Source organism: Nyctibius grandis, chromosome 2 (genome assembly GCF_013368605.1).
Source record: "Nyctibius grandis isolate bNycGra1 chromosome 2, bNycGra1.pri, whole genome shotgun sequence".
In the NCBI taxonomy this organism is placed as follows: Eukaryota; Metazoa; Chordata; class Aves; order Nyctibiiformes; family Nyctibiidae; genus Nyctibius; species Nyctibius grandis.
The window spans coordinates 34,780,293-34,797,183 of NC_090659.1; the positions used below are offsets into that span (position 1 = coordinate 34,780,293).

Consider the following 16,891-nt stretch of genomic DNA (forward strand, 5'->3'; position numbering starts at 1 on the left):
CCGGGCGGCGCGGCGGGGGCGGCTCCCCACCTCCCTCTGAGCACGGACCGCGGGGAGGAGGGAGCCCAGGATCCCCCTTCCTCCGCCTCCTCCTCCTTCTCCCGGCTTATGCCTCAGCCGTTGCCCCTCTCTTCAGCCCCCCGGCGCCTCCCTCCGTCGCCGCCACTGCCGCCCCCGGCTTTATGTTACACAGAGGCCGCCCTCGCTGCCGGTCCAGCGGGAGGAGCCGCGTCTTCAGCGCCGCCGCTGCCGAGAGGTAGGTGAAGCCGTCGCCGGGGTTCCCTGGGCCCTCCCGCCGCTGCCCGCCCCACCGAGGGCGGCCTGGGCCCCCTCCTGGCCTTCAGGGACCTTCCTCCCCCGGCTCCGCCGGCCCGGGCAGGTGGGGGCGGCGGGCTGGGCGCCGGCGATGAGGTGGCGGCGGGAGACAGGCTGTAGGGCGGCCGGGCCGGGGGCGCGGGCGCCGGGAAAGCCTTGCGCGCCCGCGGGGCGGGGGATCGCGGGGCAGGCGCGGGCTCCTGCGGCGGCACGGCTCTGGCTCCGAGCCCGCCTGCCCCGTTGGCCGGGGAGCTCGGCCCGTGAGCTTTCGCTCACAGCGGAGTGGTGCTAAACGTGTCAGGCAGGCAAGCTGAAGTGGGTCATCTGAGTTCCTACCCCGAAAACAGCTATTTCACCATCAGCGACGTTGGGGGAGAAAAAAGTATCTGTGAACAGAAGGAGTATTCTGCTGCTCAGCAGTGGTACAGGAGCTGTGACTATTTGGTAAACACTTAATGCTGCTTAAAAATTTAAAGTTCGTGATTTTTTTTGTTGTTTGGGCTTTGATTTGGGTTTTTTATTCTTCCTTTAGAAGAGTAATAGGGGAACCATAAAGCTGTTACTGGATAAATGGGCAGAACTACTCAAGTCTGGCTTCCTGTTGACTTCTTTGTTGTGTATATTTGTCCCTAAGATAATAACCCAGCTCTTTCACCAGTGTTGCCCCAGTTCACACTCAGATCCCCTAGAGCATACGACCATGCTCCAACATCCTGTCTTTTTCCTTCCAGCACCTACCAACGTGTTTAATTTCTACCACACGTCCTATAAACTTTCCCACTGTCACTCATCTCCTTTCACTTTCCCTAATTATACCCTGTGGCTGGTTTGGATCTACACATGTGTTGATTTGCCTTTCAGCAAGCAAAGCAGAACAGATAACTGTTGAGCTCACACTGGAGACATGGGATCTTTTTCATTTATCTAGCTGGCAGTTTGGGGGAAGTTTGTAGAAATCTAATACACTTGAGATTTCTGTCTTTCTGACAAATGAGGTTCACATGTGGCAGTGAGGTCAAAAGCTGTATGTCTTGAACAAAAGGCACAATCTCATTTTCTCAGAAGATGCTAAAAGTATTAACTAAGTTAGCAATAAATATACAGATAATAACAAAAAGACAACTGTAAGGGGTAGTTCAACTATATTAATTTATATTAAAATTATTTTTACTAATATAGTTTAAATACTACTTGTAGCTCATTACTTTTTTATTATGTGACAAGAGTACAAACACTTTGATATAAAAAGCAGGTTTAGATTTTTGCTACTAAGAAATACTTAACTTGCTACTTTTCTGTAGCAAGTTTTTGGTTTTCTTGATAAATATCTTCACAGTGAGAAAATCACTCTTTATTAATAATTTTTTTCTTACATTTGGAAAAATTAATCATTATAGAAGCCACAAATATAAGGAATGTTGGCACTCAGGATTGAGCAGTCCTGTCCACACTGAGAGCAGTGGCAAGTCTGTAGTTTTCAACGCTACCATCATTTAACTCTTAGGTGTTAGTGATACAGGATTTTCTGGTTAAAGACAATTCTAATTCTTATGAATATATTAAAAATATTTTATACTAGGCATCTGTTCTGGTATCAGTAAATGCAGTTGGAAGAGCATTGAGCTGAGCTTGCTCTACATTCGGGAGCATACAGGTGTAGTGATGCAATGATCTTTTAGCCAAATGGTTTAAACTGTCTTAATGTCTGTGAAGTGCAGTTACATCACCCGCATAATGGACTGATACAATGAGAAACTAATGTATATCTTGTTGATGTTAACTCATGAGCAGAAGCTGAGTTTAGATTCAGTTAGATGAAGTCAAACTGGTCAAGTAACTACAACTGATGCATATGTCTGACAGTCTTGAAATGTTTCTCAAGCATGTACTTTAATCAGAATCCTTTTGATAGTCATCCTAAAGCTTGATTTAAGGGCTGAGCTGGGGAGCATATTTTATTTTCTTGTGGCTGGTGTTGTAAAATGGGGAGTTTCTGACATATAATCAATTGTATTAATCTAAATTCAAAAGAAGTGAAAACTATACTCTTCAACAGTATTTTAGAACAAAATGGTTCTGATCTTTTGTGTGTGTCTGCTTGTAACATTTGGATCATTCTGTGCAGAAAGACTAAATTGGGTTATAGTGTAAGTTTTTAGGAACAGAGAGTCATATGGGCTAAGAAACTGTCCATTATGAATCCGTGCATATGAGAGCACCAACACATCTGCTTGAGTTAGAGATATCTCAAAAAGAAAACAGAACAAAACACACTGTCCTAGTACTGTACGCTACGAAGATAGCTAAAGAATACTCAGCAGGGTTCTAGCATACTTACAAGAGTGACGTGTAACCATACTGAGCTGAGGCACAATCCGTACTGACTTTTAGTATGTTTGGTTGTAACTAGTTCTGATAATGCTTCTAGCATAACCGTAGTGACCTCAGAGACGACTGATGTGTTACAAAAGTGCCACTGTTGTTATGAACTGATGCAGATCGCTCAGAGATAGCAGCCTGGATAAAGATTGTAAGAGGAGCTGTCATGGTCAGATAACGTGTCCCTAAGGAATTCTTCATGCAGTGTGGACAGTTCTCAGGCGTACACAAGTTTTAATTTCTGGAGTTCTGGCAGTCTGATTCCTCTGACTGGCAGCGACTGGTAAGCTCCTAACTCCTCCCTTCTAAAGTAATCCAGTATTTTTGGAATGCTCAGCATGAATTGGGTGAAGTCTTCAGCGTGAACCTACCAAAGTGTTTAAGATAAATTGTTTTCCAAACTTAGCATATTAATTATAAAGGATTTTAGATAAAACACATACAAACTTGATGTGTTTCTTTGTTTCCTACATTTGCAATTTTTGCAGCAGTGGAAAGGTTTTATATCCACTGGTTATTGATCTTTCTCACTTTTACATCATTCCTTCTGTTGCTGTTAGTGAGAAATTATGACGAAAAACGGTGGTTCAGACAAGGTTTAATGGTTTTAGTGTCGAACCATGTAAACAAAGGTTTAATTTGGGGCATGCATTATTTATGCTGTGTAAACGTGTATTTACACACTCATTGCATTCTCAGTCATTGCAGTACACTGCATTCAAAGTGATCACCAGTTTTTAGTGATGAATATGTGCAGTTGTGAATGTTTTGTTTGTATGTGCAAATGCCTGTGTGTATTGTATTTTTCATACGTGTATAACATTTGACTACTGAGAAACGTCCTATTTGTGCAGGAAAGTTTTGTTTTTACAAAATTAGGGTCAAAGAATTCTGCTCAAGGCAGTCTTTGCTATGCACCTCACTAAATAAAGCATATGTAATGGCTTTAAAATTTGCATTTAAATGCATGCATTTGATGAATTAAAGGAATGGGATAGATGGAACAGATGACTGGATTTGCAGCTCTATTTTAGTACTTTTTGTAACCAGAGTATGGTTCTGTATATCTGGTGAAATATCTTTTTGTGTAACCTGTAGATACAGTGTTTTATTATGTGAAAATTTATTGTTCAGCTGTGTTCACATAGGTGCTTTCTCAGAATTCCTATGAGGTAGGTAGAATGAACAAGTACTTCATAATCTGTAAACAAAGGAACTTGCTAGTTCTGTTGCAGCATCTCAAATGAGTTATTAAGGAAAAGCAGTAAAGGAAAGCAGAAATCTGCACATGCTAGAGTTGGTATTGTCAACACTTTACTAGAACGATGCATTTCTATCCCTAGAAAATGCATATAAGCTTAAATATTACATAAACACACTTATTTAAAGGGCATTTTTTCAGGAAGTACTGCTTTTGGATAGATTTTTAAATCAAGCAGGGGAAGAGCCAAAAGTGGGTATTCCGTAACTTCCTTCTCAGTAGCCTGTGCATTTAGATTCCATTTCTTCTGCTTGTGACTAAGAGCCTCAGACACCCTGAGGAAAGAAGGTTCTCCTTGTTCAGCAAGAAAAAGCAGTCTGGAACAGGGTTTTCAGACTTCTGTTACAGCTGCAGAATAAAGATGAGAAATCAAGTGTTCCAAGTAAGTGCTTTTACAGTCACGGCAGAGTAGACTCTGTAATGCATTATGTGCTAAAAGAGGAAGAAATGTCAGGAAAAGCTAATAAGGTTATGCGTATTTCTCTTTTGGCATTTCAGCAGAGAATCTTACTTCCTGCGCTGAGTTATACTGATCAGCTCTAGTATGCGCAGAACAATGCAGAACGTCAACTTAGATTCCCCCCCCGCCCCCGCCTTTGTTGTTTATACGTTGGAATTTTTTGTTCCAGTTTTCTTACGGACCACTGTAGGCTACATGTCTTCCGTAGGATTAAGTGTGCTATTATGATTTGCGTGCGTGAAGAAAATCGAACTCTGAATTTTGCATTTTATTGAAAATATGGAAAAAAGAATCGTTATATTATTGTTCTCTGGGAGATAAGCTGCAGCATTTGAATAGTGCGTAGAATTACATCTAAGATTGCAAGTGTGTGTGTGGGAGGAATGGCATAGCTATGCTTTAGAAAAATGACTTCATTTGAGAGTATTTTGTATTGCTTTTTTAATATTTGAACTACCACATTGCTATTTGCTTTTGACTGAGGAGATTAGCTATAGAAATTAAGATTTATTTTTTTTTACCAGTTGATCGTAATGTGCATTTAACTATCTAGTTTCCTAGTTTCTGTGCTATTTTAACCTGCTTGTGTATTTGCACTGGCCAATACTTTTTTGTGTTGTAAGGAAAAATATATCTGCTGATACTGTGTGTGGTTTTATGCCAAAAAAAGAGGTATTTACTCTTTTTATTTAATGCAGGAAGACAAGTAGTCTTTCGCTTTTCACTCACAGAATTCTGAAGCTTCTTCAGAATTCTGTGAGTGAAAAGCGAAAGACTACTTGGAGGAGTCATACTGGTTTTGTCTCAAATAATCAATTAAATGCTGTCTGATATTTGGAAGAAAAATATTTTGAGATTGAAAACTGTAGATTCACTAAAAATAATATAAGCAGAGATGTGAAAAGAAAGATTAAGTGACTTAAACCCCCACGTTTTTTAAACTTTCTGAAATAATAATTTGAGTGTTGACCACTTTGTTACCATTGTAGAGTTTTTGCAGCTGACTTCTGGCTTTAATATATTTTTATGGAATAGCCAGTTTTAGGGAGATGTGAAAATTGGAACCCTAAAAGGTGTTCCCTAAGTGCAGGGGGTTTTTAAATGTATTTTGATGATTCCTAACACCTTACTTTTTGATAGATTTAAAATTTGAAGGGTAGTAGCTTATATCTGATTTTTTTGTTTGCGCGTGTGTGTCTTATTTCTATTTAATCAGAATTAAAAGGATGGTCACAAAAAAATTAGTGCAGACTCTATATAGAAGCCACTTGATCACAGAATGACAGACTAATTGAGGTTGGAAGGGACCTCTGGAGGTCATCTGGTCCACCCCCTCTGCTCTGCAGGGCCACCTAGAGCTAGTTGCCCACAACTCTCTCTGATATTGTTTTTTTTGGTTTTGTGTATTGTTTATTTGTTTTGGTCCTTAAAAGGAGCACTGGAGCAGCTCCTCTGGATTCGGTGCATTCACCCTCTACCATTTGTCTTTGGTTACCTTCACTTGCCAACTTTTCCTTTTTGCTTCTTTTGAGGGTGGTGAAAGAGGCCTCTTAAAGCCGTCCTATGTAATAGTTAATTTCTTTCCTTTTATTTGCAGAGTACCTAATAATGTAATTATCTTTCTCAAGTTAAAAGGGGAAAGACCTGAGTATGTGATCGGAGCTTACTCGTGTGGTTCTTCTGTGTTGTTCACATACACAGTAATGTATGTGCTGTTTGAAGAGATCCCTTCCGTGAGATTGCCACCTGCACGAGCCTGTGTGATGGGAGATCCCATTATATTCAGATTAATATATGTTGCTTCAGTCACCTGGGGAATGTTGCTTCATTTCTGACTTTTTTTCCCCCTTAATATATTGTTGTGTTTTTCTGTTCATGTCTCACATTTGCAAACTCCAACTGTCCTGTCCCATTTTTTCCATTGATCTTGGAATTGAAAGCTGAGCCATACCTCTTAATTGGTCTCCTAAAGAAATGTAACTTACACAGTTGTACTGCCTGAGGATCCTAGTAAACTTTGAACCTCTTGGCCGATTTCAAACAAAATTGAGAGAGAGTTGTTTCAAGTTGCTGTGTATTTTATGAAAATGGGTGGCCCATTTAAAGGCAAGTGACCATTAAATCTCTTAAACAGGAAAGACTGAAGTATGAGCTCAAGTGTTATTAAACATCAGAGAACTGGGGGTGGGAGGGAAGGAGTTACAAGTGCTCTAGTGAAAGAAGAAAAAAAGCTAATATTAGTGTTTACCTTTTTACTTGATCAGAAATATAACTAGAAAGCAAAATCCTGTAAAGTCAGACTTTATGCTTCATCTTCAGTTTGTTACTTCTTTTTGAGGTGGTAAGAGTTAGTGAAGTAATTCCTTCCTTGTCTACTTTTGTGTAAGAATTGGCAACAGCTAAGAAAAATATTTTATGGTAATTTTTCTTTCTGGTAGGCATGTGCTGTGTTCAGGAATAAGGGGGACACAGTATAAAGCTCCAGAGCAGTTTGCATTTTCTCTCTTGTCTTCAGTGACTTTCAGGGGATTGTGCTATTGTGGATACTGGCGAGAAAGCGATTGGATTGTCAGCTTTGTTCTCTTGCTGCTGCTTTTACTTTCAGAAATTTGAATGTTGTCATAAGGCCTTCGTTGTCAGGAATGTTCCCAGCATTGATTCTGTTGTGCACAGAAGCTGTCAGCAGGCTTCAACAGTGTGGGGAGCTGTGCTCATTCCATGAGGTGTGGTTACAAACACCCACTCACCATTTTAGTTTTTCATAGACAAAGAGTATCTCCAGTTTTGTTTTCCAGGATGTGTGCTGATGAATTAAGGAGAGGAGATGGTTATCTGTTGATGGAGTCTAATAAAATACATTCCAGTTACAATGGCAGCAGTCAGGATGTGGTGCTTGAGGAAGTGGGAGTAACATGATTAACTCCTCTCTGAAGTTGTGAAACCTGGGCCAAGGTAGAGTCGCTTCTGGGTCCATATACTGCTGTAAAGTTCTGTAACCTTGAAAATCAGCAGTTTTTAAAATGTGCTGGTGTTACTTAGCTTTTCATGTAGGTTACCAGCACCAAAACATTATTAACTTTAATTGTTGTAGGGAATTCAGAGTTAAATGCACAAATAACTGAGTGAACATTGCAGTGTAATTTAAGGTGGGATAAAGTGAAACAAAAATGGTTGAACCAATTCTAGTAGCTGATGAATGCCAAAAGGGGAAGATGTTACTTTTTTTTCCCTGTTCCCGCTCAAGCATGATGTCCTGCCCTCTGCATCAGGTTGGCTCTCGTGCTGTACCCCCTTGCAGAGTCAAGTCAGAAGTCATCTCACGGATAAGCAGAAAGCTCTCTGGTTTTGTGTGTACTGGGAGGTGGTGGTGGTTGTGTCATGTGTTGTTGTCATTCCCCCCTCCCCCCCCCCTGCTTTGGTTTAGTTTTCTGTCAGGTTTATGAGTTGAATTGGCTTTCTAGAGCAGTCCCATGAGCCCCAGAAATGGCTCAAAGTAGGCAACAGGAGCTCAGACCCCTGAATGCCAACAGAGAGGGAGGATGGAGTGTGCCATTGCCCTTTGACTAGTGATAAATTGTTAGATTGGTTCAAGCAGTCTTGTGCAACTTCACCCTACCTAAACCCAAGGAAGTTGAGCAAGATTTTGAGAAATTCGTGGATTTTGAATATTTTTTGATACAGATTTTTATTGAACGTTTATCTTCCTTAACTTTAACAGGGTAGGATCCTGTTAGTCTTTAATTTCTTTTTGGCTTATTTACAGTTTGACTATGGCTTCCACATAAGTAACACTGCATCTGCAAATGTTGAAATGCTTAATAAGCAATTAGGCTTCACAAAACCCAGTACACCGAATATTATTTATTGTGACCTAATCTTGTCAGTGCTTCCTACTGCCTTAGTATTTTGCACTTTCTAAATCTCATCACCTAATTAATTCCTATAGTAGGAAACTTGCAGAGCAGTGGGGGGTGGGGGTGACTATGTTGTTACAGGAGAAGTGAAACACACAAACTTCAATAGTATCTCTGAAAATGTTCAGTTTCCTAGAAATAACTTTTGAGTAAATTGACATATATTTTTAAAGATACTAAAATTTTTTTTAGGTTATATCTTGTACAGATTTACTGGAGCTTGTTTCTGAAGTTAAGGAAGTTCGGCTTTCTTTCTGAAACCTTTGATATTCAAGACTGGGTGTTTTATTGCTCCCCTGTGATAAATTCTTTAGGAAGATTGAGAGGGGGAGAGGAAGAAAACCATGACAACCTTTATAGCATTGCATGTTCATTATCTGACCACTAAGTAGCTTGGAGTGAGGAATCACTTTGCCAGTATTGTGTAGTTATTCTTGTTCATTACCCTTTCTTTAAAATGAGAATATTTTGGGGGGAGAAATATTTCAAGTTTGTGTTTTAAGTTGTTTCTTAAGTTGATTTTTCAGCTGAAGAGAAAACAAAAAGGGTGGTGAAAACTTTCAAGTCTTAATAAAAGCAATCTCAGTTAGGATTTATCTGGTCAGGAAGGGCTTGCGATATGTTATTAGAAATAACAATTTATTTTTATTTTTATTTATTTATTTTTTCTTCCCCCCAGGTGATTCATGGCAGGGGACGTGGAAGGGTTTAGCTCCTCCATCCATGACACCAGTGTCTCTGCTGGATTCAGAGCACTGTATGAGGAGGGATTGCTTCTTGATGTCACACTTGTCATTGAAGACCACCAATTTCAGGCCCATAAAGCACTGCTTGCCACCCAGAGTGATTACTTCAGGATTATGTTCACAGCTGATATGCGAGAACGAGATCAGGACAAAATCCATTTGAAAGGTCTGACAGCTACAGGCTTCAGTCATGTCCTCCAATTCATGTACTATGGAACTATTGAACTGAGTATGAACACTGTTCATGAAATCCTTCAGGCTGCCATGTATGTCCAGCTTATAGAGGTGGTAAAATTTTGCTGCTCTTTTCTCTTAGCTAAAATCTGCTTAGAAAACTGTGCAGAAATTATGAGACTTCTGGATGATTTTGGTGTAAACATCGAAGGAGTCAGGGAAAAATTGGACTCCTTTCTGCTAGAAAATTTCGTGCCACTCATGTCCAGACCTGACTTCCTTTCATATCTGAGCTTTGAGAAGCTCATGTCTTACTTGGATAATGATCATCTGAGCAGGTTTCCAGAGATAGAGCTGTACGAAGCTGTTCAGGCCTGGCTGCGCCACGATAGAAGACGCTGGAGGCATACGGACACCATCATTCAGAACATCAGGTTTTGTTTGATGACACCATCCAGTGTTTTTGAGAAGGTTGGTGCATTTGAAAAGCAATAGACAGGATTCATCATTTAGCTAGGGCAGCATGCCATTAAATAGGTAAGATTCCCAAACCTACTAGGAGGATCAAAAAGATAGCATTTATTTTTCTAATAAGCCTGTAGAAGGCAAACATCTAAAAGTATTTTCATCTGATTATTAGACAATAGTATGTACAGTGGCTGGAGAACAGGTAGGTTTACAATACATGTTTTTAAGTGACTTCACATGGAAAGGACATTTTAAAATAAGGTCACTTTCATCAAGTTTTATGTCAATCGTTCTTACTCTTTTCCACAAGTTGTTTCTTGCTTTCCAGAGATTTTTATAAGCTGCATACAGTATATAGGGCATATGTCATGATAACTGTTATCAATATAATCATAGTGACTGTAGATTTTATGTGTTTTAAGTACAGGGTTTTTTATTTACAAAGGAAAACTAGCATCTACTGTTAAATCTGCAGGGTGTTATTGTTTTTGTTGTATCTTCAGCGCTTGTGCTGTTACACAGCAGTTGGAAGTAAGCCCTGATCCTGCAGTTACACATACATTTGGTTCTCCACAAGGTACATAATACAATCAAAAGTTAATGACGGTGTGAAATGTAATGATTTGCTTTAAATATCAGAGGAATCTTTGTAACAAGTGTTCTAAAATTCAGTTAATCATTGTATGTATTAAGAGGTTAAAAGAGAACTTGCTTTTTCTACTATTCTGTCCAAGAATAGACAAAAGATGTTTTCTAGTTCCTGAAAATCTCTGAGTATTTGTCAACAGCAGAGAATTACAAAACTTTGTAAGCAGCTCTCTTTCAGGCTAGTAATGGTAAGGGTATTCAGGTTAGGATTTACTTAAACTGCGCTGTTTCGTTTTAACAGTGTTAATTTTGTGTGATAAGGTACAACTTTAACTTGTGTTGTTTTTCACCTCTCAGTGAATTAATAGGATTTAAGACCTTGCGTTTTTGTTGAGCTTCTTACAAATTAATTTCCCATATATTTTTGCTTTAGTGTCTAGTGAATATACAGATAAGGTTTCATTGGTCTTGGTGTTTTTAAGGGCTGCTGGATCATTTAAGCAATAATGCTCACACTTATTTGTACTTTGAATTATAAAAGCTATTAATTACTTCAGAGACTAGTGAGTTTTTATATTTTGGATTTTTTTTGTGTGTGTGAATTGAGTAGAGGAAGTAATAATACATAAAATATATTTATGATCCTATATTAGCCAGTAGACATAAACAAAATACCTAAATATATTTTAGAACAGAAATGTAATGTTTATATTGGATTAAAACATTTCCAACTAGTAAGAACTGAACTCTGCAAGACACTGTGTAGTGTCTTGTTTTTAATAACGCTTTTACCTTATTATTACATCATTTAAACCCTTTAGTAGGAAAACTGATAGGATTCACAGAGTATTCTTAGGGTCAGTCTCATAGGATAAGACTCGTGTGAAAGAGTCTGCTTCAGCTCTTTGAGTTTTTGGGATACAAGTTCAAGCATCAAGCTGTCTTCAGTTTCTGTAAGCGCAGGTGAGAAGTACATGTTGGTCTTCAGCATTACATTTAGGTTTAACTTCTGGAGCTGGTTTTGGTATTAGTGGTGTAAATCCTGCATACAGTGCGTCTCATGTTTTATCTTGACAGCTACCAAATGCCCAGATAGGTACAACTTAAGGAGAGAAGTCGTTTTCAGCATCTCAGTTTGTATACCCACATGTAAAAGCTTTATCTGTGAATACCCTTTCCATTAATTGTATGTGGGAGCAGAGAGAAGCCAGTGCAGATTCTGGAGTGGGACAATTCAGCAGAGGGAAGCACAGCTAAATAAGATTGTCATTTGTTGCTGCAGCTAGGAATGTATTTGTGTTTTGCCCTGGCTAGAGAACCTTGAGTAATCCAGCATGACAAGTGACAAAGGGCAACTGCAATTGGAGCTAACATCAAAATAAAGACCACTTTTTTTCTCTTCCTTTTTTTTTTTAAAAAAAAAATAAATGAAAGAGCATGTCTGTGAACTGTTCTGGAAGTAACCTGCAGAGAACTCTCTTCTGTGTGTAGAAGGGGGAAAATCTTGGTAAAAGTGCTCTTTTTTGGAGATCCACAAACAGAATTCACCCTTTTCCTGAAGCCAGCACATACTAAACGCCTGTGTGAATATACCAAATACGATCTGAGGTTGACTCTTACGGTTCAGCAAACTCTGTATTTGCTATACACTGGCTGGCTTGTCATATGTACTCTTATGTAATCTTCCTAATATGCATTTCTAAGATGCTTGTCATTGTAGCATATAAATAACTTACATAACTTAACTTTGCAAGTCACAATAAGGATATGTTTGGCCTCTTAAGCCATTCTATTTCTTACATTTTTTTTTTAAGAGATTTATAATCTGAGTGGGATGGCTCGTCCTTTTAAAAAGGAATTGATGAGCACCTCTAGATTTGTACCTTGAGGCTGATTTGCATTTGGAGTGAAGGTGCAGCCTGTTTGCCTACTCTAAACTGTCCTGGAATAACTGCTTCTTAAGTATGAATAGATAGTCCTTTTATTCCTCAGCCCTTAAAATAGATGTAGATGTATGAGGGAATATTGAAAGATAAATGAAGTAAGGATTTGGGGTACAGTTAGAAATTAAAGGCAAAGTGTATGGGGAGAAGCACAAGTTCCACTATCCATGTTACACTTTCCTTTATTTGAAATAGATCCTTGGCTCTGTAAGTCTTGAGGAAGGTTGGAGATAGAAGTTAGAGGGCATTTCTCCTAGGTCATGGAGTTAATCTCTGTGTTATTGTAGGCAACCATGTCATGATTTCCCTTCATACACTGTTGAAGCTCCATTTAGTTTCTGTGTACTACTTAGATTGAAGTCTTGTTTCAAAACCTCTGTCCTTAAAATCAAAAGGGTTTTTTTTAATGTCCAGTCTGTAGTGTTAGTTATGACCAGCCCATGCTGATTTATAAATTCCTGACTTAAATCAGAAACTAACTAATCACTAGCTGCATCAGCTTCTGCTTTAGAGGTAGGGTAAATAGCACATTGAGTATGTGCTTTCCTGTGCCTAGAGAATAGTAACTTTTGAGAAGATGTCATTGTAATTTTATGTCATTGTGGCTTTACCTTTGATAAATGTGCTGGAATTTATCTATTTTTTTTTTTTTTTTTTTTTTTTCCCCTCATTTACCTCCATGTCTAGTAATTCATATGTATCTACTTTTACAACTTAATAAGCTGAAGCTTAGAATAAGGAGTGTCTAGTGGATGAGGTTAGTGGGCCCCACGTGATATTTTTATATCTAAAGGTTATTGCTGACTTGGATAGATTTGCTAGCAGTATTTATTATGTGCTGAACATCTCAGTTCTGGCATATAGATTGTTGGCTCCACTCTGATCTGAGAGATTAGATCTGAGTTAGATTCCAGCTTGATTGTGATAATTTCTCTTGCCAGTGTCTAAAAAGAAACAGCAAAATACTCAATTTGAGGGCATTGTCTTTGCTGCACAGAGGCTATGTCGTCTTGTCTTTGTATGGTTAGGCTGAAAAACAGTAAATGATTTGTAGCACTTGCAGAATAACACTTCAAAGCCCTATCCTGGTACTGACCAGTTTTCATACTGGCCATGGGATGTAACTAAGTAACGACCCATGCTAGAAAAAGGGGAAGTTAAGTACAGCAGCTTGTCCAATGCTATGTACACTGATGTTGCAAAGTAATTTTGATTGCTTCTGTTTTAGAGACATATGTGTGACTTTTTCTATGTGACTGAATTTTGATTTGGAATAAGTGTGTTAACATTTGGATAATGTTTGTTGACAGGCTTATAATTGTGCTTAGAACATGGCCAGAGATAAGTAGATGTGAAAATAATAAGGATCCTAGTTAGTAGGATTGATGGATCTTTAGTTTTGATTCAGCTTAATCTCTAGTAAAATACCATTTTTTTGTAAGTAAAAGGAAGAATTTGATCTCTAGAAGTCTGATACAGACACCATCATTATTCATTGAAAACGTGTAGTATAGCTTTTGTATTCCTAGTAGTTGAGTTTGAGTCACTTACACATTCAGAATTGACAGTTCTAGAAAACTTAAGTAAGCACAATTTTATAACCTTTGAAATAGTTCTCGCGTATGTGGCTAGAGATGATAGAGTCACGTTATGAGCCATCCAGAGTTTTCTGTGTTTTTTTACCAGTTCTACATAAGGAGCCAAGCTAATATCTCCCCCATGTAATAACCTGTTAAGACTTAGTTACCAGGTGTACAAATAATAGATGTTTAGTTTGGGCACTTCAAATGTAGCCTTTCTTTATGATGTTGAAAGGTTTTTCCTAAAAGCCCAAGTAACAAAAATACAAATAGAGCAATAGCTGTAAATGGTTGTATGATAAAAAAAAAAAGGCTGTATACTGAAGTCAAACTTGTGTTACAGAACATTTACCTTGCATTTCATTGCTCTTCCTGCAGCCTGTTATTTTGCTTAATTGTTTTAAGGGGAGGGGGGAAGATGATTAACATACCATGGTCTCCTTTGTGGAGATCACTTTTCAAATTAGAAAGTAATGGCGTACATTTTTGGCTTTACTTTTTCATAGAATATAGGTGGAAAGTTCTAAAACTTGCATAGCTGCTGCAACTAGAAAAACATGCATTGCAATACAGCAGAAAAAACAGGCAATGATTAACAGCTGCACTAATTTGGAAAGCCAGCAGTTTTTATTGAGTGTTTCACTGGTTAAAAATGAAGAAGAGAGAATGCATTCAAGCTCCAGTTTACTGTGGCTGGAGGAATGGTGGTGATTTTGGTGAAGTCTTGATGTTTTTGGTATTGACTACCTAGGGGGTGAGTAGAGAGGTGGACTTTTAAAATTATTTTCTTCATCTTCTTTTTTAATGGAATGACACATTTGATTTTCTTTCCGCTGTTCCTTGTCTGTGTAGCTAAAAGTCTGACTGTGAAGCACTGTAACTGGTAGATGATGCAATGAGATAGTTCTCATTAGAGTTCTTTGGGGAGCTCTTAGATTAGTGCTATGTCCCAGCAGAACCTCTGTAAGAAGGTTTTGTCCAGAAAACTGAAGAGAAGGAATTGGAAAGAATGTAAAAAATCACATGAGCAAAGCTTAGCACTTGGATTAAATTCCTTTTTTTACAATAAGACTGGGGTTGGTAAGGAAGTCAAACTTTCTTTGACACCCTTCAGCAAGATAACAGAATAGTCTTTCTTTAAACTTTGAAAATGCTATGAAGCATTTATATTTTTTAATCAATTCAGAGTTGATGATGTACTCTTAGGAATGCACATTTGTTTTACTTCAAGGTTCGTCATGGTTAGTGTACATTTCCATCTGTTGTGGATGTTTTGCAGAAACTTGTGAGTGTTCTCTCTGAGTATGTTGGTAGTTAGCTGCATGTTCCTTCTGGAGCTTGTCTATTTGAACTTAACAGGAAAATCGGACTGTTGGTAAGCTATTAGATATCTGTTGATCAAATACTTGTTGCTACTTACAGGTAATGGCAGAAGCCTACTTTTGAATGCTGAGGGATTTCCTTCAGCGTACTTTGGGTGTAAAGACAGCAGTTCCCACAAAAGGTTTGCCGAAGGCCGTGTTCTTTAATCTACTAAAACTAAAATTCATGCACAACTTACAGTTGTGTTTTAATGCCCAAACACCCAAATTTTAATGCTTTTCTTTTTTGATTAAGCACATAAGTAATTACAGGTATTGTAAAATTATTCAGAAGTGCAGGTGTTTGGAGGGTTTTGCTTACTATGGGCTGAATAAGACTTTCAAAAAATTCTGGAAGATTTCACACAGACAGTGTGTGAATGTGAAAGTGGGCAAACTGACCTTCATTTGCTTTGTCTTCATTTGCATCAAGCAAGCGTGAGCAGTCTGTACTTTCATATAGGCATATCCTAACATTCATCTTAGACTATCATTTGAGCCTCAGGAGAGGTACAGCTCCTGTGTGGCAGAGGTTGTGCTGGTGAAACGTGGAAAGTAAAAACTGGTATTTTTCCTCAACAGCAAAGTCTAGGAAGTCTCCAACTACCTTTTCTTACTAGGATTTAGAGTCTATCACTCTGTTTTTTCCTGTGGCTTTTTTTTCTGAATATTTTAAGAATTTCTAGTGCTTATATATTTTCATGTTCATCTCTTCAAGATTGTGCTTGTAGATAGCTTCCCCTTCTTCAGTCTGAAAGAGTTGTTTATAACTGGTAGTTGCATTTGCTTCTTGATGTCTCTCTGGTTTAAGGTAAGAGACTGAGGCTTTGCTTTGATGTTAGTGCCTTTGTCAAGATAAGTAGTTGTAAACTACAAATAGATTTGATTCCCTGGTCTTGAGATTCTGTCTCTGGAATTAGAGAGATTCTTTGTTTCCTTTTGCATGCTCTCATGGGGTGAGATTTAGGCTATGTGAAGGAGTAGAGTGGTGAGGATATATGAGGCTTATTTTAATTCCAGTTTCTGGCTGGCATTTCAGTTTCTAGATCTAAAGACAGTTGTAAATGTTGAGGGGGAAAGAAAAAACATTTTCCATCTCTGCCAGGCTTTGCTGGCATGTTTCACGTTGTAAGCATGTTGATCCTGTTGTCTCCCATAATCATCCAAGAAAACTTGAAATGCATATAGGTGGAACAAAAATCGTTTATCTTTTTGTTTAATTCCAAAAATGGTAGCTCCAGTTTGGGAATGCATGAAATAGTCATGCTGGTTTAGAATTTGAAAGTTACTTTGAAGGATAAAGTAATCCATTCAATATTCTTTGTTATTTTAACTTCCTTTTCATTTTTTGTAACCTTTAAGGATTTCTGTATTTTACCATTTTTCTGTGTTGTGGTTCTCCCTGTCACCCCTCTCCCAGCGTATTTTCTGGAATTTATGTTCAATCTTTCAGTCAGGCAAGGTATGTGGTTTATTCTAACATGCCATATGAGCAGATCTTCTGTGTTTGTATGATATATTGCTTATTTGCAATAAGAAAATAGATCGCTTATTCCCCAGAAGAGTGCACTATACCTAAGTAAACCTTTTTGCTCCATCATCACCCCCAGTAAAAACGGTAGAAACAAGTTCGATATTGCCCTGAGAATAATATATGCAATATGCATGTGACCATGCTCTTTTTCCAAGCAAACATAAGTAG

At 38.4% G+C, this 16,891-nt stretch overlaps 1 protein-coding gene across 4 annotated transcripts in view; it reads left to right on the plus strand.

Moving 5' to 3' along the window:
• Positions 1-16,891, plus strand: part of KLHL15 (kelch like family member 15) — a 29,702-nt gene that overhangs the window by 4,238 nt on the left and 8,573 nt on the right. For 3 of the 4 annotated variants that reach the window (XM_068425567.1, XM_068425566.1, XM_068425569.1), the window contains one exon: positions 9,009-9,720. In XM_068425567.1, the coding sequence (XP_068281668.1) occupies positions 9,016-9,720 (705 nt within the window). In that variant the 5' untranslated portion in view covers positions 9,009-9,015. Of the gene's footprint in view, positions 1-136; positions 257-9,008; positions 9,721-16,891 lie in introns of all 4 variants that reach the window. The other variant, XM_068425568.1, reaches the window with a different exon arrangement.